Source organism: Vicia villosa, unplaced genomic scaffold (genome assembly GCF_029867415.1).
Source record: "Vicia villosa cultivar HV-30 ecotype Madison, WI unplaced genomic scaffold, Vvil1.0 ctg.000348F_1_1, whole genome shotgun sequence".
NCBI classification, from domain to species: Eukaryota; Viridiplantae; Streptophyta; class Magnoliopsida; order Fabales; family Fabaceae; genus Vicia; species Vicia villosa.
The window spans coordinates 628,283-651,331 of NW_026705155.1; the positions used below are offsets into that span (position 1 = coordinate 628,283).

Consider the following 23,049-nt stretch of genomic DNA (forward strand, 5'->3'; position numbering starts at 1 on the left):
AGTGAGTAAATGCTAATAAATGCATGTAATAAAGTCCCACATTGGAAGATTCACTCACTTTGAAAGTCTTTATAAAGAGTTAATACCATTAACTCAACAAAAGGACAAAAGAGAATAAAGTGCCACATTGCCACCAGCGACACCGGCTCCGACTCTGACTCCGGGTCCGTGTCTGAGTCCGGGGGCGTGGGCGTAGAGGCGCTATTGGCGGCTTGTAGACGGCACTTGAGCACTTAGGCACGTCGCATCGGAGCAATCGGGCTACTCGCGGTGTTAATGAGGCGGCTCCAACGGGCGACGGCCGGCCTTCGGCCGGTTGTTACATTTTGCTCAGTGTCCGTGATTTGAATTTTGAATCGGAAAGTTGGCAATTGTTCATATAATCATGCAGAGGTGAAACCATGTAAATGGTGCATGAACTAGTGTAAGTGCAAAAGTCATATCTTTTTTAAAATATATTGTTTCATCAAGGGTCGCCACCTTTGAAACTAATATTTTCATGGCCTATAAGAGGATGATTCCGCATTCAGAAATCACATCACAAAAAATCCGAAAATCCTCTAAATAATTCCAGATCGTTCTTCGCTGCATCCGAGTTTTCGCCGGTCTTGCGCAAACTCGATAAGGCTGAATTATCCCGGGTATTCCTGCATCGAAACTCTAAGACATTCGGGAGTGCTTGAAATACTATAAGGAAAGTGATTCCATTCACGATTCCAGCCTCGGTCCTTTCGATTGAAACATATATTTTCTAACAATCTTATAGTATCTCAAACCATGGCCACCGACGCTTCTGTTTCAAGCATCAAACTCATGAACCAGGACCTTGTGAAACTAGATCATTTTGATGGAACAAACTTTACCCGTTGGCAAGACAAAATGACTTTTCTCCTGACTACTCAAAAATTCAATATGTCTTGGATCCTGATTTGGAGGAAGTTCCAGAACCAACTGCGGATGACACTGATGAAATAAAAAAGGAGAGAAAGAAACGTAAAGAAGATGAATTGCTATGCCATGGACATATTCTGAACACATTATCTGATTGTCTCTATGATCTCTACACTAATACTGCATCTGCAAAGGAAATCTGGAAAGCACTTGAATTCAAATTTAAGGCCGAAGAAGAAGGTACGAAAAAGTTCTTAATATCTAAATACTTTGATTTTAAAATGTTGGATTCCAAGCCTATTCTTGCACAAGTACACGAGTTACAGGTTCTCGTGAACAAAATAAAAGCCGTGAAAATTGATGTTCCCGAAGCTTTCCAAGTCGGTGCAATCATAGAAAAATTGCCACCTTCATGGAAAGGATACAGAAAGAAATTGCTGCATAGTTCTGAGGATTTCTCGTTGGAGAAACTTCAGAAACACCTTTGAATCGAGGAAGAAACGAAGGATCGTGAAAAGACTGAGTCCGCTGGATTTGCAAAGGCAAATATTGTTGCTGCAAAGGGAAAGAAAAAATATGATGGCACAAAAAACCATCTTGGTCCAAAGAAAGAATATAACAGGTTCAAAAACTCTGGCGGACAAAAAGGTACTAAAAATGGATGTTACACATGTGGCAAACCCATACATTATGCTCGAGATTGCAGGCACAGCAAGCCCAAAACTGAGGTTAATGTTGTTCATGTTAATGACGACATAATCACTACTGTAAGCGAAGTTATGGCCATCAAAGGAAAAGTCCAAGGATGGTGGTATGACACATGTGCAACTGTACATGTATCTTATGATAAAGCGACATTCAAAACCTATACCGAAGTCAATGGCGGACATAAAGTACAAATGGGCAATGAAGTGCGATCAAGAGTCGTTGGAACAGGATCTGTCGAACTCAACTTCACCTTTGGAAATAAACTCGCTCTTGTTAATGTTCTTCATGTTCCCGACATGAAATGAAACCTTGTTAGTGGGGACTTGTTGGGAAAATCGGGCATTAAATCTGTATATGAATCGGGCAAGTTAATATTGACCCGTAATGGTATATCTGTAGGAAAAAGATATTCCGCTGAAGGAATGATCAAACTTTGTACTACCGACAATATTATTAATGAAATTTCTAATTCTGCTTATATACTTGAATCTATTTCATTATGGCACTCTAGATTAGCACATATTGGTATTAGTACTATGAATAGACTAATTAAATCTGGATTGATATCATGTAACATTCATGATTTCGGAAAATGCAAAATATTTGTTAAGTCTAAAATGATTAAGAAACCTTTCAAAAGTGTTGAAAGAAAAACAAATGTTCTTGATCTTGTGCACTCTGACTTGTGTGAATTCAATGGAATGTTGACCCGTGGGGGAAATCGTTATTTTATAACGTTTATTGATGATTGTTTTAGGTTCACACATGTATGCCTCTTAAAGCATAAAGATGATTCTTTTAATACTTTTAAAACATATAAAGCGGAAGTCGAAAATCAATTAAGTACTACCATAAAAGTACTTAGAAGTGATAGAGGCGGTGAATACTTTTCGGCAGAATTTAATGCATATTCTGAAGAATATGGCATAATACGCGAATGTTCTACGCCTCGCACACCACAACAAAATGGCATGGCCGAAAGAAAAAATAGAACCTATCAAGAAATGATTAATGCTATGTTAATGCATTCAGAATTGCCACTTAATTTGTGGGGTGAAGCATTATCATCCGCATGTCACATAATGAACAGGATTCCATTAAAAACAACTGGAATTTCTCCATTTGAAAAATGGAAAGGAAGATCACCAAATATTGATTATTTTAGAGTGTGGGGGTGTGTAGCATATTACAAAAATATGGACCCCAAAAGAACAAAATTAGGTCCTCGAGGGATCAGATGTGCTTTCATAGGATATGCACCAAATAGCAAAGCATATAGACTTTTAAATTTAGAGTCTAATGTAATTGTCGAATCTAGAGATGTGGAATTATTCGAAAATCTTATCACAAAGAATAAGGAACCAGAGAATCCCACGATCAAAGAGTCTTGTGACAATGATTCGACGCGGATTGTTGAAACACAACCCGAACCAAGAAGAAGCAAAAGGGCACGTAAAAATAAGGGTCTAGGACCGGATGAAATCGATTCTCAATTTATTTCCGTTTATCTAGTTGAAGGAAATAACAAGAATGATGTTCATAAAATTCCTATTATTCTTCAAATTGAAGATGATCCTAAAACATATAAAGAAGCAATGACTTCTAGAGACGCTTCTTTTTGGAAGGATGCTATCCAAGATGAAATGGATTAAATTATGTCAAACCATACTTTAGAAATAGTTGATCTTCCGAAGGGATCAAGACCCATTGGATGCAAATGGGTGTTTAGGAAGAAGTATCACAATAATGGTACATTGAACACCTACAAGGCCAGACTAGTTGCAAAAGAAATTAGACAAAAGGAAGGTATTGATTATTTTGATACATATGCACCAGTATCAAAAACAACGACGATTAGAATATTGTTTGCACTAGCTTCCTTGAACAACCTTATTGTACATCAAATGGACGTTAAAACAGCATTCCTAAATGGCGATCTCGATGAGGAAATCTATATGGAGAAACCAGAAGGCTACATACTTCATGGAAATGAACAAAAGGTATGTAAACTTGTCAAATCTTTATACGGTTTAAAACAGGCACCAAAACAATGGCATCAAAAATTTGACACTGCCATACTTTCAAATGGGTTCATTCCAAACTCTTGTGATAAATGCTTGTGCACAAAGGTGTGTGGAAATGCTATAATATTTCTATGTCTATATGTTGATTACATGTTGATTATTAGCAATGAAATGAATGGAATCTTAGAAACAAAAGGATTTCTAACTTCCACATTCAAGATGAAAGATCTTGGATTAGTTGACACTATACTAGTGATAAAAGTAAAACGAAATAGTGGGGGTTATGAACTTAATCAAACACATTATATTGAAAAAATGTTGGAAAAGTTCAAACACCTTAACTTTAAGGAAGTAAACACTCCGTTCGATCCTAGTGTCAAACTTCAAAAGAACAATGGTAGATCCATGACACAATTGGAATATGCAAGTGCAATTGGATGTCTAATGTACTTAATTCAATGTACTAGACCAGACATAGCATTTGCAGTTAGTAAGATGAGTAGATTTACTAGCAATCCAAATGATGAACATTGGAAGGCAATAACAAGGATTTTTTTTATATTTGTTAAAGACTAAAAATCTTGTCTTCATTATGGTAGTTTCCTGCCATACTAGAAGGATATACCGACACAAGTTGGATATCAAGTGTTGGAAATTATAAATCTACAACTGGGTGGATATTCACATTATCTGGAGGTGCGATTTCTTGGAAGAGCAAGAAACAAACATGCATTACTCTCTCAACCATGGAATCAGAGTTTGTGGCTCTTGCATCTGCTAGACAAGAAGCAGAATGGTTGAGGGATCTCTTATTAGAGGTTCCATTAGCTAAAGACAGTGTTTCAAAAGTATTGATACATTGTGATAGTCAAACCACCCTGGCTAGAGCATTCAGTGAAGTATACAATGGAAAGTCTAGACACATAGGTCTTAGACACTCTCTCGTGAGAAAAATGATAAAGGATGGGATCATTACACTGACATATATACAAACAAGCTACAATTTGGCTGATCCTTTTACTAAACCACTGGCCAGAGATTTAGTAAAGTCTACCTCGAAAGGTATGGGATTAAAACTCCTTGAATAAGGGTTCCGACAATGATAGCAACCCAATCTGAAGTTAATACATCTTAACCTAAGATTCAATGGGTAACAACAAGTCGTTGATTTGAAATTTGGTGCAACATTTCGTGATAATGTTGACTATTACATAATTGAAGGTTGAGTTTTAAAGAAAATTTTAATGAAGTTCTATATCGAGGATATGTATCTAAAGAGATACTAATGAAACTTCACCTATGTTAAAGCGGTAAAGTGGCAAGCAACAAAAGATTTGGAAATATTTATCCGGGAATTATTGTGTCCACAGAGATTGGTGATACTGAACTGCCGTTCAACGGATTTTGAGTTCTTGAGTTTGGGTTAAATGGGTTTTAAGTAAACAGGAAAAATATAACATATGAACATAAAATAAATTCATTCTTGATAGAGAATAACTTATCAAGTTTGAATCTAAAATACTCCTCACAAACTTAGATTTATCACTCCGCCGTACTCAATCTACAATACTCATCAGAATCACTACATATCCCTCACATCAATGTCCATTTCTGCAACACCGATGAGAGTTCAACTATATTGCTCTTTCGACGATGTCTCAACCGATCGAACAACACAGAGACATTAAACTTAGATATTATGTGGATGTTAACCCCGGACCTTATGTATATAATCTAGAACTAACAGGTATTCTCCTAATCAAGATTCACGAAGAATATTTCTATAACAACATAAATCCGTAGCGATTAAGCAAAAAGATCGGAAAAACACCGATTAAAATTTGTAAAGCAATCTTTATACAACTAATAGAAAGAGTAACAAACATCCATGGGTTTAGAGTAATTTACATACAAACTCACCAAAAGAGAAATACAAAGAGAAGAGAAGAAGATGAACCAAACATTTCTTGGTTTGTCAACACCAATCGATGAGAAATTTGACCTCTGATCATCAAGATGCATGCTCCATTGTTGTTTTCAAGCTCTCCCTACTCAAAAATGGTTGTGATGACTTTGGAAACAAATACCCCAAAGCATAACCCTAAAAAAATATGATTTTTCCCTATTTAACACTTTCTAAACCGCCCAGACCGCGCTTAGCGCGCAAAACCGCGCTTAGCCCGCTCAATAGAAAAATGAAATCTTATTTTGGGCATAACTTGAGAACCGTAACTCCGATTTGCGTCCGGTTCGAAGCGTTGGAAAGATTATTCCATGCTCTATCTAACAATGAAGAAATTACAACCAAATTGATGATTTTTATCATCCTTATTTTAATCCTTATCCGCTGATGAATTGGTAAAATCGCGTGCTCGCCGCCGTGTCTTCGACACTTTATTCCTCAAAGCTTCGAACACGCATAATTACCTATAAAAAGACAACAAAACTATCAAACGGTATATATTTACACGAAAACGTAACAAAACACAAACGATACAAATATACACAAAAACGGGGAATTATTCAAACGGTATTACAAAAAGTATCGATAAGTGCCACTATTTTCATACACAAAATAACTACATTTTGACACTTATCAAACTCTCCCCAACTTGAATTTGTTTGTCCTCAAACAAGGCCAAACATTCAAATCGCAAAAGTAAAAATCCAAAGAATCAAGAATCAACAAGATTGTTAAAAAAAACGAAACAATTGTACGGTTCAAACAAAAACGTACAAATCAAAGTAAATACTTACCACAATCCTACAACGAAAACATGAAAATGAAACAAATCCTAAGTACAAAAATCATACAAAACATTCTAAAACAAAACAAGCTCAATCACGAATCACGCCTAGCAAAAACTCATCGGTAGATGAAAAACACCGAAAGGTGAGGACTATGACACACACCCAACAATCTTGCAAACCATAGACAAAATTATGCGTTCATCCAAAAATAGTATTGAAAATGCAATGACACGAATCACAAGGGCTTTCAAGGTTGTGATGACTTTGGGAACAAATACCTGTCGCGTGAAAATCGGGATGAGACACCGGATGCCTTCTTTGGGCTCGGGCTCAAGAAAATGATTTTTGTTTTTGTCTCGACCAAACTTTTTTTTGTTTCCAAAAGAGGAAAAGGGAAAAAGTTGCACAAACCTTAAAAGATATGCAATGCAAATAATACAAAATTAAAAGCAATGCAAAAAAGGGGGGAGAGATTCCGGGTAAGAGGGTTGGTTATACGAAGGGAAGGTATTATCACCCTACATATCTATAGTACTCTATAGGTTTCTTTGTTATGTTTGTCTGTTTATTTCTTTCTATGCTATTGGGGAGGTTTTCTGTTGTGAGATAGGTGGGACCTAAGGTGTTTGTTTGATTATGCTCGCAAAGATCATCGCAATCTTCTGCATACATATCCCTTAGAGGGAATCAGAGCATCTGTAGCTCGAGGTCTACGGGTGCTAAGGTTTGAGTGGTTTGAGGGAGATAAAAGTTTTGCTCGCCAAGGATACGACCTTGTGCCAACGTATTCTCAAAGGGATGTTGAGAAAGTCAGAGCAATCGTAGTTCCCACTTATGCTACTGGAAGCAAAGGATAAGAGACAAATGTCATCTTAATGCTCGATGTATCTAATCTATTTCATCACATACATCTATTTGATTTTTGTTTGAATCTTTTCATTATAAGACCTGGGCTGTGCCACTTATGGTTCTTAGAATGATAAAGATGATTTTTGTTTAGCCAGCCTTGTGGCAAAAAACTTTTGATAAGTCAGCCTTGTGGAAAAAAGTTTTGATAAGCCAGCCTTGTGGCAAAAACTTTTGATAAGCCAGCCTTGTAACAAAAAGTTTTGATAAGTCAACCTTGTGGCAAAAGGTTTGATTGATTAGCCTGCCTTATGGCAAAAAGTTTGATTGATTAATTGTGATGATATAAAAGAGATACTCCTATCATAGAGATGATATGTGTCTAATCTCCTTGGTATTTGATTTGGATATAGGGATGTGTAACATCCCGGTTTTTATTAATTATATTAGTAATTATATTATTTGGTGTTTTTAATAATTATTTGCTTAATTTAGTCATTTTTGATGTTTATCGAAATTTTTTTGGGACGATTTAGTCGGTATTAGTTCGGGATAGCGGATCAATATTTAATCAAAAATTTTAATATTTTTAGTATTAGAAATATTAATGAGTTAATATTTAGCGTTTTGGGAATTTTCTGAGTAATTAAGATTAGACCGGAAATATGAGACATTGAGTTATTAGAGGATTTTATCTGTATTTATTTTATTATATTATTTTATTTTACTTGGTGTGTTAAATAATTATTTAATTGTTATGAGATATAATAATTAATTGAATTAATTAATTTTGTGTATAATTGTGTTTATTGGGTTTAATGGGTTAATTAAGTTATTAGAGAGATATAATTAAATGGGCCTAAGTAGTAGAAATGAAATATGAAATTGATTTGTGGGTTAAGCCCATTAAAAAAAGATAGTAGGAAAGAGTTAGGTCATTCTTTCATTTTTCATAACTTTGGTAAGAAGAATAGAAGGGAGATGAGAAGAGAGCATAGAAGAGAAAGAAGAGAGGATTGTAGATTCTTGAAGAGGGTGGATTCAAATCAAAAGGTAAGGGTGTGAATCTAAGTTATTATAAGTAGATATAAGTGGGTAATGATGATTGAGTTAGAAAATGCATGATTTGGAATGGGTTAGATACCATGAAGTTAGGATTTGGGGATTTGTTATATTCTTGAAAACCCTAACATGAATCTATGTTTCAATCTATGAAATTGATGATTTATATATGCTATGATGCTTCTATATTGAATTCCATGAATAGGTATGTGTATAGAACATGATTTAGTGCATATATGTATGTTTAAGTTTCACTTTAAAATGGTTGATTTGGAATTTTGCTGAAAATTAATGGAGCTTAGAATCTTGTTTTTATGATCCTAATAGTTGCTATATAATGTATATAGGTTGTATAACTATTTATTTCATGAAAAATGATGGATTAACATGGTTTTATGGTGAAAAATTTGGGCTGCACAGTAGTATTTTCGCAACAGCAGACAGTATTTTCGCAACAGCAAACTTTATTTTTGTAACAGCAGTTTTCTGGTTTTTGACAGTATTTCCGTAACAGCAAATTTTCTGGTTTTGACAGCATTTTGAAAAACTTATAAATTCAATAACTTTTGACTCGGGTGTCCGTTTGATGCGCCGTTTGGACCGTTGGAATGCTAAAATAAATTCCTATCTTATTAAATTGGATTGAAAACCATTAGATAATAATTTAATATAACTTATATTTTTTGTATGTGTTTGATCGGTATGAATTGATAATGATGTTGTATGCTACATGCAATTAGTTGTATGTATTCGAACTGTATGAGCCAATGATGATGCCTTGTGATGAATTAACAATAATATGCTGTTATTAAGAAGTTGAATTAACCGTGTCATGTTATATCTTTTGATCTGTAACTTCTTTTAGGCGTCGTTTGAAGCATTAGGAAGCCAATGTTATTATCAATGTGATAGGATAGAATTGGTTGGCACTTATTAAATTAATTATGATGTTGTTGTGTGAATAACATGTAATTACGTATATGTGAGTTATGAATCGATGAATCATGAATAACATTTGTTGATATGTTATGTGGTATGATATTCATGAGGTGTGCGAGTGAGTGTATGCTATTTAAATGGAATTGTGGGGAGTGATTAGTTGATGACTTAATCGTTATGTGATAGTGTATGTCATGGATTAATGTTAATTGTGGATAACATGTATTGGTATTTTGTACCATGTGCTAATTGTGATATTTGGAAACGATGAATGCTAATTGTTATGCATTGTTGTAATTGTCGTATGATAAATGTGTTTTGTACGATGGTGGAATAATTCAATTAGTTGAATTTTGGTAATATGCTTGGATGTTAAGATTATATGGATAATTCTTAATTGCATATGTTTTGGTAATTGTATGTATACATGATGCTTAGATTTAGAAAATGTATAAGTTGTTTTTGGAGAATTGTAGAGAATGACATTGATTGGCTTGTATGCTATATGTTATTATGATTGATAAATGCTATGTGAATGCTTTATTGATGATATTTGCATGTTGTGCAACGTTTGGTGGATAATTCGAACTGTGCGAATTATTGTGGTATGAGGTATGTTAAGATTGTGTGATAATCTTAATTGCATATATATATATATATATATATATATATATATATTGTAAGTCTTGTTGCACATGCATACATGGTGGCTTTGAAATAGAAGCGGTGAAACTTTGGGTTCACATGGTTGACCTTGATCCTCGATCGGAAATAGAGGTGGTGAAACTTTGGGTTCACTTGTTGGCTTGGATTCTAGGGGTAGAATTGGAAGCGGTGAAACTTGGGTTCACAATGGTGGCTTTGGTCTTGTCCGGATCAGAAGCGTGGCTTGGATTATAGATATTGAATCGGAAAGCGGTGAAACTTTGGGTTCACATGGTACCACATGCATTGAGTCACATTCATTACATTCGAGTCACATTGTGTGCTATGTGATTGTTTTTGTATCAATGTGATTGTTTTGTGTGATAATTGATATATGGTGTATGAATGTATGTTTTGAGAAGAGTGATGAATTGTGAAATGTATTCTTGTTGTGTTTTGCATTTCCCATTATTATGTTTATCTATAATAATTTGAATTCTCACCCTTCTGTTTGAATGATGTTCATCGTGACATCGTGCAGGTTCCGACGAGTAGTAGCTTATCCGAGGATTTAGCCGAGGAGCTTCTGAGTTTGTGGTTTGATTAGGTAGCGAGTCATATGCTCTGATCATGTAACACTTGGGGGGTTTTATTTGACTTATGCTTATGTCTGGATATTACTATCATGTATATATTTTGAATCGATACTTTGGATATGTTGTTGACGGCCATGTTGCCTAGATTTGATTTGGTTTAGCATAATTGGATATGTTATTTGAGTTCGGTAGATGAATATAGTATGGGATATATTCATTGAAATGTTTGAGTTATAATTCTTCCGCGTGCGATATGCATAATTTATGAAAGCATGATATTTCAAAATGTGTTACGATATGATTAGTGCATGTTGGTATGTTTGTTCTAGGTTTTCATTGTGATGAAAATAACATGTGACGCCTCTTTGATTGCATGCATACTTTACTCTGTGAATAATATGTTATATTTGGGATTAGAAAAAGGGTGTTACATTAGTGGTATCAGAGCAAGGTCGACCAGTTGGTCAAGGTTATTACTGTCTTTTATCCCGTTGTATTAAATTTGTGTATTTGACACGATCGATACTATTTTGTCTGTTTGGTCGTTGGATGTCTTAGGACAATGGCTGTCGAAAGGAATGTTGACATTAATGTTGAGGCAGTGATGAGGTGGACTGGTGCGATTGGACAAGCGCCACAAGAGAGTGCTGGTTATGGAGGAAAGGATGAGTTCTGTGCTTTTGGAGACTTCCTAAGGTGCGATCCGCTTATATTTGAAGTAGAGTATGGACCAGACAAAGCACAAGCATGGATGAGAGAAATTGAGAAGATCTTTCAAGTCATGATTTGTACTGATGTACAGAAAGTACAGTTTGGTACTCACATGCTGATGAAAGGAGCTGACGATTGGTGGAGTAATACTGTGCGGGGATTTAAAAGAGAAGGTATTGAAGTTACTTGGACTCTTTTTCGTGATGAATTTTTGGGAAACTATTTTCCAGAAGATGTGCGTGGAAAGAAATAAGTGGAGTTTCTAAAGTTGAAGCGAGAAGGAGGACAGTTCCGTGAGAAACCGTATGATAACAAGAGGAAAAAATTTGGTTTTGGAAAGAAGCTAAGTGGGGGAGGGACTCCTACTCCACTTAAGTTTTTCAGATGTGGTGTTGAAGGTCATCGTGCTGTTGATTGTGGTAAGAATTATGTGACATGTTTCAAGTGTAACAAGATTGGTCACAAAGCACACAAGTGTAGAATTGGTTCGAGTGTGACTTGCTACAACTATGGAGAGCAAGGGCACATTAGTACCAAATGTGATAAGCCAAAGAAGGAACAAGCGAAAGGAAAAGTACTTGCGTTGTCTGGTGCTAAGACCACTGTTAAGGAGAGGTTAATCTGAGGTACGTACTTTATTATTGATGATAGTGCAACGCATTCTTTCATTTCTTTGGATTATGCTCTGAAGTTGGATCTTATTTTACCTGTTATGCGTAGAAGTATGGTTATTGATACACCTGCTGTGGTTTTGTTTCTACTTCTTTTGCGTGTTTGAATTATCCGTTGAGCATCTTTGGTAGAGATTTTGGAATTGATTTAGTTTGTTTTCCATTAGACCAATTTGATGAAAATCTTGGTATGAACTGTTTGGAGTTGAAGCAAGTAATTTTAATCTTAAGAGGGATTTTGGATCTTGGAGTTTTAGGTGATTTCGAGTACAAGTTCTTAAGGAACGCTATTGTAGTTTAGTAACAGAGGTTTATGTTCCATCATGGTTGTCGGCTACTATTAACAAATTGAGGACTTGATCAACCTTAATCTATTGTTGATAGGAGACGAGATCGTATTGGACGAGATAGACTTGTCTTACAAACTTGGTAGCATGTAAAGAGATTAAGGAGAAGTTGAAGAGTCGATTTGAGAAGAGGTTTATTTGTCTGAGTGTATAGTTGTAAAGTCGCGCCTGTTTTGTCGAGTAAGAGGGAAGAAGGTTCTATGAAGTAATGTTTCTTGAGGATATTTTGATTTTAAGAGTGACGATGACCATATTGAACATTATGGATTGTGTTATCGGTGCTAATAGGGAAGAGGTTTTATGTGAAGCTTTATGAATGTGAGTTTTGGTTGGAAGAAGTGAATTTTCTTGGGTAGGAGATTTCGAGCTGAGGTGTGTTGATACACATATCGACATGCAGTAGTTTATGCTTCAAGGCAACTTAAAGTTCATGAGAAGAATTATTCATTGTATGAATGGATGTTATCCGCCGTTGGGTTTGTTTTAGAACTTAAGAGGTATTAATTGTTGGATCGAGATTCGAAGTGTTTAGTGAGCACAGGAGTTGCAGTATTTGTTTGATTGAAGGAATTGAGTAGGAGGCAAACGAGATGGTTAGAATTCTCAAAGGACTGTGATTTTGGTTTGAATTACCATCTTGGAAAAGCGAATGTTGTAGCCGATGCATTGAGTAGGAAATCATTGCATAAGTCTATGTTGAGGATTCTAGAATTGGAATTTTTGGAACAATTTAGAGATTTGAGTTTGTTTTGTGAAGCGACGTCTTCGTGTGTTAAGCTTGGTATGTTGAAGCTTACGTGGGACATTCTAGATGAGATTCGAGAGGGTCAAAAAATGGGATTTAGAATTAGTTAACAAGATGACGTTGAGGAAGCAAGGAAAAAGGTAATAACTTTCCGATTGGTGAGAATAGTGTTATGTGGTGTTATGATCGAGTTTACATTCCTGATGTTTCGAATTTGGAAAAGAGAATTTTGGATGAAGGGCATCGTAATGGTTTGAGTATACGTCATGATGTTACTATGATGTATCAACATTTGAGGAAATGTTTAGTGGCAAAGTATGAAGAGGGATATAGCGGAATTGTGTATTTGAGTTGGACTTGTCAGAAATCGTTTAGTTGTTGCAACAATTATTCTATTCGAGTGGAAGTGAGATAGTATCTCTATGGATTTTGTTTCGGGATGCTGAGAACATCGAGTAATTGTGAAGTGATTTGGGTCATTGTGGATAGGTTGACGAGATGTGCTTATTTTATTTCAATGAGGATGGATTATCGGATGGAGAGACTTGCTAAATTTGACATCAAGAGAACGATGTGTTTGCATGGTATTCCATTCGAGTATTGGAGTGGCATCCTTGGAAGCTTGTATGATTGAAGATGTGGAACGTTTTGTATTGGTATGAATCTGGAGAGAGTAGATGTGGTTTTAGTGTTGAGATGGTTGTGTCAATTGAATTTTCGAGGACGAAAATATTCTAAGTGAGGAGAGTTGTAACATCCCGGTTTTTATTAATTATATTAGTAATTATATTATTATGCTTATCGAAATTTTCGCGTTTTGGGACGATTTAGTCGGTATTAGTTCGGGATAGCGGATCAATATTTAATCAAAAAATTTAATATTTTTAGTATTAGAAATATTAATGAGTTAATATTTAGCATTTTGGGAATTTTCTGAGTAATTAAGATTAGACCGGAAATATGAGACATTGAGTTATTAGAGGATTTTATCTGTATTTATTTTATTATATTATTTTATTTTACTTGGTGTGTTAAATAATTATTTAATTGTTATGAGATATAATAATTAATTGAATTAATTAATTTTGTGTATAATTGTGTTTATTGGGTTTAATGGGTTAATTAAGCTATTAGAGAGATATAATTAATTGGGTCTAAGTAGTAGAAATAAAATATGAAATTGATTTGTGGGTTAAGCCCATTAAAAAAAAAGATAGTAGGAAAGAGTTAGGTCATTCTTTCATTTTTCATAACTTTAGTAAGAAGAATAGAAGGGAGAGGAGAAGAGAGCATAGAAGAGAAAGAAGAGAGGATTGTAGATTCTTGAAGAGGGTGGATTGAAATTAAAAGGTAAGGGTGTGAATCCAAGTTATTTATAAGTAGATATAAGTGGATAATGATGATTGAGTTAGAAAATGCATGATTTGGAATGGGTTAGATACCATGAAGTTAGGATTTGGGGATTTTTTATATTCTTGAAAACCCTAACATGAATCTATGTTTCAAACTATGAAATTGATGATTTATATATGCTATGATGTTTCTATATTGAATTCCATGAATGGGTATGTGTATAGAACATGATTTTGTGCATATATGTATGTTTAAGTTTCACTTGAAAATGGTTGATTTGGAATTTTGGTGAAAATTAATGGAGCTTAGAATCTTGTTTTTATGATCCTAATAGTTGCTATATAATGTATATAGGTTGTATAACTATTTATTTCATGAAAAATGATGGATTAACATGGTTTTATGGTGAAAAATTTGGGCTGGACAGTAGTATTTTCGCAACAGCAGACAATATTTTCGCAACAGCAAACAGTATTTTCGTGACAGCAGTTTTCTGGTTTTTGACAGTATTTCCGTAATAGCAAATTTTCTGGTTTTGACAGCATTTTGAAAAACTTATAAATTCAATAACTTTTGACTCGGGTGTCCGTTTGATGCGCCGTTTGGACCGTTGGAAAGCTAAAATAAATTCCTATCTTATTAAATTGGATTGAAAACCATTAGATAATAATTTAATATAACTTATATTTTTTGTATGTGTTTGATCGGTATGAATTGATAATGATGTTGTATGCTACATGCAATTAGTTGTATGTATTCGAACTGTATGAGCCAATGATGATGCCTTGTGATGAATTAACAATAATATGTTGTTATTAAGAAGTTGAATTAACCGTGTCATGTTATATCTTTTGATCTGTAACTTCTTTTAGGCGCCGTTTGAAGCATTAGGAAGCCAATGTTATTATCTATGTGATAGGATAGAATTAGTTGGCACTTATTGAATTAATTATGATGTTGTTGTGTGAATAACATGTAATTACGTATATGTGAGTTATGAATCGATGAATTATGAATAACATTTGTTGATATGTTATGTGGTATGATATTCATGGGGTGTGCGAGTGAGTGTATGCTATTTAAATGCAATTGTGGAGAATGGTTACTTGATGACTTAATCATTATGTGATAGTGTATGTCATGGATTAATGTTAATTGTGGATAACATGTATTGGTATTTTGTACCATGTGCTAATTGTGATATTTGGAAACGATGAATGCTAATTGTTATGCATTGTTGTAATTGTCGTATGATAAATGTGTTTTGTACGATGGTGGAATAATTCAATTAGTTAAATTTTGGTAATATGCTTGGATGTTAAGATTATATGGATAATTCTTAATTGCATATGTTTTGGTAATTGTATGTATACATGATGCTTAGATTTAGTAAATGTATATGTTGTTTTTGGAGAATTGTAGAGAATGACATTGATTGGCTTGTATGCTATATGTTATTATGATTGATAAATGCTATGTGAATGTTTTATTGATGATATATGCATGTTGTGCAACGTTTAGTGGATAATTTGAATAGTGCGAATTATTGTGGTATGAGGTATGTTAAGATCGTGTGATAATCTTAATTGCATATATATATATATATATATATATATATATTGTAAGTCTTGTTGCACATGCATACATGGTGGCTTTGAAATAGAAGCGGTGAAACTTTGCGTTCACATGGTTGACCTTGATCCTCGATCGGAAATAGAGGTGGTGAAACTTTGGGTTCACATGTTGGCTTGGATTCTAGAGGTAGAATTGGAAGCGGTGAAACTTGGGTTCACAATGGTGGTTTGGTCTTGTCCGGATCGGATCCGTGGCTTGGATTCTAGATATTGAATCAAAAAGCGGTGAAACTTTGGGTTCACATGGTACCACATGCATTGAGTCACATTTATTACATTCGAGTCACATTGTATGCTATGTGATTGTTTTTGTATCAATGTGATTGTTTTGTGTGATAATTGATATATGGTGTATGAATGTATGTTTTGAGAAGAGTGATGAATTGTGAAATGTATTCTTGTTGTGTTTTGCATTTCCCATTATTATGTTTATCTATAATAATTTGAATTCTCACCCTTCTATTTGAATGATGTTCATCGTGACATCGTGCAGGTTCCGACAAGTAGTAGCTTGTCCGAGGATTTAGCCGAGGAGCTCCTGAGTTTGTTGTTTGATTAGGTAGCGAGTCATATGCTCTGATCATGTAACACTTGGGGGGTTTTATTTGACTTATGCTTATATCTGGATATTGCTATCTTGTATATATTTTGAATCGATACTTTGGATATGTTGTTGACGGCCATGTTGCCTAGATTTGATTTGGTTTAGCATAATTGGATATGTTATTTGAGTTCGGTAGATGAATATAGTATGGGATATATTCATTGAAATGTTGGAGTTATAATTCTTCCGCGTGCGATACGCATAATTTATGAAAGCATGATATTTCAAAATGTGTTACGATATGATTAGTGCATGTTGGTATGTTTGTTCTAGGTTTTCATTGTGATGAAAATAACATGTGACGCCTCTTTGATTGTATGCATGCTTTATTCTGTGAATAATATGTTATATTTGGGATTAGAAAAGGGGTGTTACAGGATGCTTTTAAGAAGCCTGCGGGTCCTTGTACGAAGCCCAAGAGGAGGCTATCCGAGGGTCCTTGCATTGTAAGCCCCAGAGGAGGCTATGGGAGGGACAATCGAGGGTCCTTGCATTGTAAGCCCAAGAGGAGGCTATGGGAGGGACAAGTCGTTTGTATGAAGCCCAAGAGGAGGCATGGTATAGTTGGTTTGAGCTCTTAGAGCGATTTCACCGGGAAACCATACTCTATGTCCTAACCTAGCTAAGGGAGATTCTTTGCACGAAGCCCAATAGGAGGCTCTGGGGAACCTAGTGTTGTACTAAGTTGAACAAGTATATATAACATGAACAAGCATATGAACAAGTATGAAAAAGTAAGGGAATGGGACTTATACCATAAGGGATGCCCATGTTTTATTTTATAAAACATGGTTGATTGATTTGTTAACAGACGCGAGGTTTCGTCGTTTGAAAAACTTTGATCGCTTGTTGAAAACAGTTTGAATTTTTTGAAAAAGTCAAATTAATTAAGATAAAGACAAAGCTTATACCTAATTAAGACCTAAGTGATTAGGGTTTGATCACAAAATATTTACAAGTGATTAGGTTTTGAAAATCAAGTGAAAAAACAATATTTAAAGTATTAAAAAAACACTTAAAAACAAGTCATTTTAAACCTAATTAAATTATATCAAATAAATATTATTTTTGTGATTTTTTTGGATATTCATAAAATATGTATATTAAATGAGAAGTGTACAAAAAATGAAGTAAAAATGATGAATTTTGATTGGTTAAAACAAGTGTTGAATTTGTGTAAAAAATGAAGAAAAATAGTGTATAAAAAAAGGTTTTGGTCCCTAAGGGTGTTGAACCCACGACCTGGAGGTTACCAACCAAAACACTTGCCAACTGAGCTGCGCGCGCAGCTTATAATATACACGCTTCCATTTAATTATATTTGAAAAACTGATATTTGAATTTCTGAACAAAAAACGCGCCAAGAACATAACCCCAATTTGAATTTGAAAATTCTGAAAACTGAATTGTTTGGATCAAGTGAATAACCTATCTTGCTCGATTTCTCACAAGGAACATGATGGTACCATTTAATAACATTTATTTTCACTCTAAGATCATTGATTTTCTGGAAATCGTGAAGAACCCTAATATGACAAATCATTGTGAAATCGTGTATGATCATGATATGATGCAATTGATTGAGGGTTATTATTCAGTGATGGTGCAGAAACAAGATGGCAAAGCAATATTTCATTTATGATGCATGTATGATGGAGTTTGAAGTTCAAAGCACTTACCTTAAAAACTTGCAAAACTGGAGATTGAATTCGTGCCTGGAGGTGTTACAGATGTTGTTTCTTGAATTGGACAGCTTCAATGGACCTTATGGAAGGTGTTTGAATGCTTGGAATGAACTGAATTCACCTGAGTGTGGCCATGGTACCCGATCTAAAATTGCTTGGAGTGAGGATCGAATTTGATGATGAAGGTGTTTCAGGTTGATGATGAGTGTTTGGATCATTCATATGAAGTGTATTGATGATGTTTGAAGTGTTACTTTGGGCAGATATGAACTAGAATGAGAACTGGCATGATGAGGTTCAATATGTGTTCATATGGTGGTTGAAGAGTGATTCTGAGATTTAGGGTGTTTTGGGGTGTGTGAGTGGATCAAACACATCCCATATGATGTTTATGAGATGTTAGAACCATCACTTTGGCCATAACTTCAAGGGTTTGGAGGTTGGAATTTCTACCTCTTTGAAACTTAAGAAAACTTGCAATTCAAGAAAGAAGAGAAAACCTATGATTTGGAAGGTTTTGGTGTTATTTTGAATGGAGAAATGACCTCTATTTATAGGCCAAGAATTATGAACTCCAAGCTTTGCAAGTTGATAATATCTTTGGTGATTTGGCATTAAGAGATAAAATGACATCTTTTGCATTAAATGCAAAAGGTTAAAACCTTTAACCATGGTTAAAAATCTCAAGTGTTTGGATATTCTTTCCTATCCAATCTTTAATGCTATGATCTTGTCCTTTGGAGTTTCAAGAGGTCATTGCTTGTATTATAGGTCATATAGTGTTCATAACTTTGTGAAAATGGTTTGAAATTTTAAGCTTAAGGACCTTTAATGACAAAATTCAAAACCATAGCTCCACTCAATATTTTTTCATGCTCTTGGTCATTTTGGAAAGCTCTTGTTATGTACTTCAAATCCCTAGTTGGAAGCTTCTTCAAGATCTTTAAGGAAATGGGTGAAAAAGATCCATGAACTTTGGAAAAAATGAAGTTTTTAGTGAATTTTTCAAAAGATACCAACTTTGAAGCTCCATATCTCTTAAATGGTTAATCTTATGGAAAAAATTTATATGTGACAAAGTTGTTAATTGGATCAAAATCTACAACTTTCATGTTGGAAGTTTTTTTTTCAGTTTGTAGGTGAAATTTTGAGATATTCCCTTCCAAAGTTTGGAAAAAAACCCTTCAAAATACTTAGAAAAAAGTATGAAAAGTCAAACTTTTGACTTTTTGATTCTTGATTGATTTTATTGATTTGTCTTGATCAAATGACTTCAAATATCATATATTGATGATTTAAAACTTCAAAAGTCATGGTTGACCAAAATTTCCAAAAAGTCAATGGTGATCTTGTACAGTCGACTTTTTCAAGTGAATCGCGTTTCTGGAGATTTCAGGTGAATCAAGATATCCTCACCAAATGAATGGTATGAATGGATCTCATTGATGTATTAGAGGATCTTGAGCCATGGTTTGTGTTGTGGCACCATGTCCTGATTAAAAATTCAGTTGTTCAGGTGAATTAGGCCAAAAACCCTAATTATGAACCTGATGAAATTGATGACTGTGGCTCTTGAATTGAAGTACAATTTCCATTGGATATTGACATAGGGATTATTTGAGGATGATTGAACCCTTTGAGTGATGCCTTTGAGCTTTTTAAGGGTTTCCCAAATGTGATCCCTGATTTCAGTCCCTGATAGTTCAAAATTCCATTGTGATGACCTGAAATTTCACTGTTGATTAATCCTTGTGTGGGAGATGTCTTAAGAAAATAGATTAGGTCAATATGATGCATTTGGGTTATTGAGGTCATGTCCCAAATCATTAGGTCAAATCCTGAGCAAAAGTCAGGAGTATGCTGTCTTTAGTCAAAACTCTAATCTGGTTGATTCAAAGCTTTTGAACTTGTTGAAATGAATCTTTGAGGATCAAATGCTGATTGTTGATGAAGATGGTTCTTTTGAGATGAAGGGAGAACAAAACCCTAATTGATTGTTACTTGTAATGATGGGTGATATCTTGATTAAAACCTGCTGAGTCACAAGTAGCAAACACAAGCTATGCAATTTGTTAGAGATGCAAATGATGCATATGCAATGATATGAGGTGGTATCTTAGGTCAAAAATTGGGGTATGACAATACCCCAAATCATAACCCTAAAAAAAATATGATTTTTCCCTATTTAACACTTTCTAAACCGCCCAGACCGCGCTTAGCGCGCAAAACCGCGCTTAGCACGCTCAACAGAAAAATGAAATCTTATTTTGGGCATAACTTGAGAACCGTAACTCCGATTTGCGCCCGGTTAGAAGCATCGGAAAGCTTACTCCATGCTATATCTAACAATGAATAAATGACAACCAAATTGATGATTTTTATCATCCTTATTTTAATCCTTATCCGCCGATGAATTAGTAAAATCGCGTGCTCGCCGCCGTGTCTTCGACACTTTATTCCTCAAAGCTTCGAACACGCATAATTACCTATAAAAAGACAACAAAACTATCAAATGGTATATATTTACACAAAAACGTAACAAAACACAAACGATACAAATATACACAAAAACAGGGAATTATTCAAACGGTATTACAAAAAATATCGATAAGTGCCACTATTTTCATACACAAAATAACTACATTTTGACACTCATTAACCTATATGAATTTTGAGATGGTGCCATCTTAAAGTGAGATTTGGAGTTTCTGTCATGAAAAATTCATGAAAACAGGAAAAGCACATGGCCATAAATAGTGCTAGGCGAGATATGTAGGCGAAAAAACTCTAAAAGCACATGGCCATAAATTGCGTTGTCTTTACTAAGGTTAAGTTCAAATCAAAAGATACCTAACTGTATTAACACTTTTATCTTCTATATTCTGGAATTGGATTTTTCATTATTAGAACAAGTGGGGGATTGTTGTAATTAATTTAATAGAAATTACAAGTTATGTTCTAAAATGACAAAATGGTGAAAGTGAGTAAATGCTAATAAATGCATGTAATAAAGTTCCACATTGGAAGATTCACTCACTTTGAAAGTCTTTATAAAGAGTTAATACTATTAACTCAACAAAAAGACAAAAGAGGATAAAATGCCACATTGACAAATGTGGTGGTCCCAAGCATTATGCCACTTGTACCAATCCTACAACCACTCGCCGGTGTTGCCACCGGTGACACCGGCTCCTACTGTGGCTCCGAGTCCGACTCCGACTCCGGGTCCGGGGGCGTGGGTGTATAGGCGCTAGTGGCGGCTTGTAGACGACACTTGAGCACTTAGGCACGTCGCATCGGAGCGATCGGGTTATTCGCGGCGTTAATGAGGCGGCTCCAACGGGCAACGGCTGGCCTTCGTCCGGTTGTTACATTTTGCTCAGTGTCCGTGATTTGAATTTTGAATCGGAAAGTTGGCAACTGTTCACATAATCATGCAGAAGTGAAACCATGCAAATGGTGGATGAATCAGTGTAAGTGCAACAGTCATATCTTTTGAAAATATATTGTTTCATCAAGGGTCGCCATCTTGGAAACTAATATTTTCATGGCCTATAAGAGGATGATTCCGCATTCAGAAATCACATCACAAAAAAAACGAAAATCCTCTAAATAATTCCAGATCGTTCTTCGCTGCATTTGAGTTTTCGCCGGTCTTGCGCAAACTCGATAAGGCTGAATTATCCTGGGTATTCCTGCATCGAAACTCTAAGACATTCGGGAGTGCTTGAAATACTATAAGGAAAGTGATTCCATTCACGATTCCAGCCTCGGTCCTTTCGATTGAAACATATATTTTCTAACACTTATCAATGGCGGAGCTGAAAAATTTCATTCACAATTGGCCCAAGGTTCGTAACAAACATACTAGAATAAACGTAGCGGTGGTGTGGCTTGCAACTGTGTGGAGTTTATGGCTTAATAGGAACGAAGTCATTTTTAACAACTCTGACTTCAATTTAAATGAATGCAAGACAACAATAGTATTAAGGTCCTGGTATTGGATGTCGTCCTACTGTAATATGTCGCTTGTCTGTAACTTTTCTTATTGGAACACCAATCCCCTCCTTTGCTATAGAGGATGATTTGTATGTATATGGGTGGAGTATCCCTTATACTCCCTTATATTGGATTACCTATTAAAAAAATATTCAATTTATTTTAAATACCTTATTTTTAATGTTAAATTTAACAATGTTAATTGACTAATGCAAATTAAAAATTACAGTATTTACATTGGAAATTAACTCATTCACATATGAATTTTTTTTGGACAATATTGAATTTATGGCATTTTTTCGTAACTTTGAGTTAAGCTCTTCATTTATCTGAATAAGATAGTAAATAAAAAATTAAACAAAGTGAACAACAATTAGCAATCTAACATTGTCATCTACTATCTACTATCTATACATTAATAATAGATTGACCAAATTGCCTAAATTACCCTTTCACCAAAATTTATTTGCACTAATAAAAGGTCATTTTTGTAACTAACAAATTAAGTATTCACTCTTTCAACTTTATTGAATGGATGCCCCAAGTGTTAGTTTTTCATTGGTCCGAATTAAATAACATTTTCCCTACAACTTTATTGCATGAATGATGACATCACATGTAAGCCATGGATGATGGAAGTCATATTTAAATTTCTTTTACATTTCATTTTCCCACACTTTCTTACTTTCATTTTAATTTTTCTTAATTTATTTATTATCACAAAAAATATTAATAATCTATTTTTAAATTTTAATCTTACTAAAAATTTTAAATTTCTTTCGCATTTCATTTTTCCATACTTTCATTTTAATTTTTCAACATTTATCTATTATCGCAA

At 34.7% G+C, this 23,049-nt stretch overlaps 1 protein-coding gene across 1 annotated transcript; it reads left to right on the forward strand.

Annotated features, from left to right (window-relative positions):
• Window positions 1-407: 407 nt before the first annotated feature.
• On the forward strand, window positions 408-1,904 carry LOC131627055 (uncharacterized). Its single transcript, XM_058897894.1, has 3 exons — window positions 408-424; window positions 875-1,351; window positions 1,598-1,904. The coding sequence occupies exons 1-3, from the start codon at window positions 408-410 to the stop codon at window positions 1,902-1,904; spliced, it is 801 nt and encodes a 266-aa protein (XP_058753877.1).
• Window positions 1,905-23,049: the final 21,145 nt, after the last annotated feature.

Excerpts from the sequence above, each read along its gene's own strand:
- LOC131627055 (XM_058897894.1), top strand. Across the intron at positions 1,352-1,597 it reads CATAGTTCTGAGGATTTCTC|GCACAGCAAGCCCAAAACTG; the intron begins GTTGGAGAAACT and ends TCGAGATTGCAG.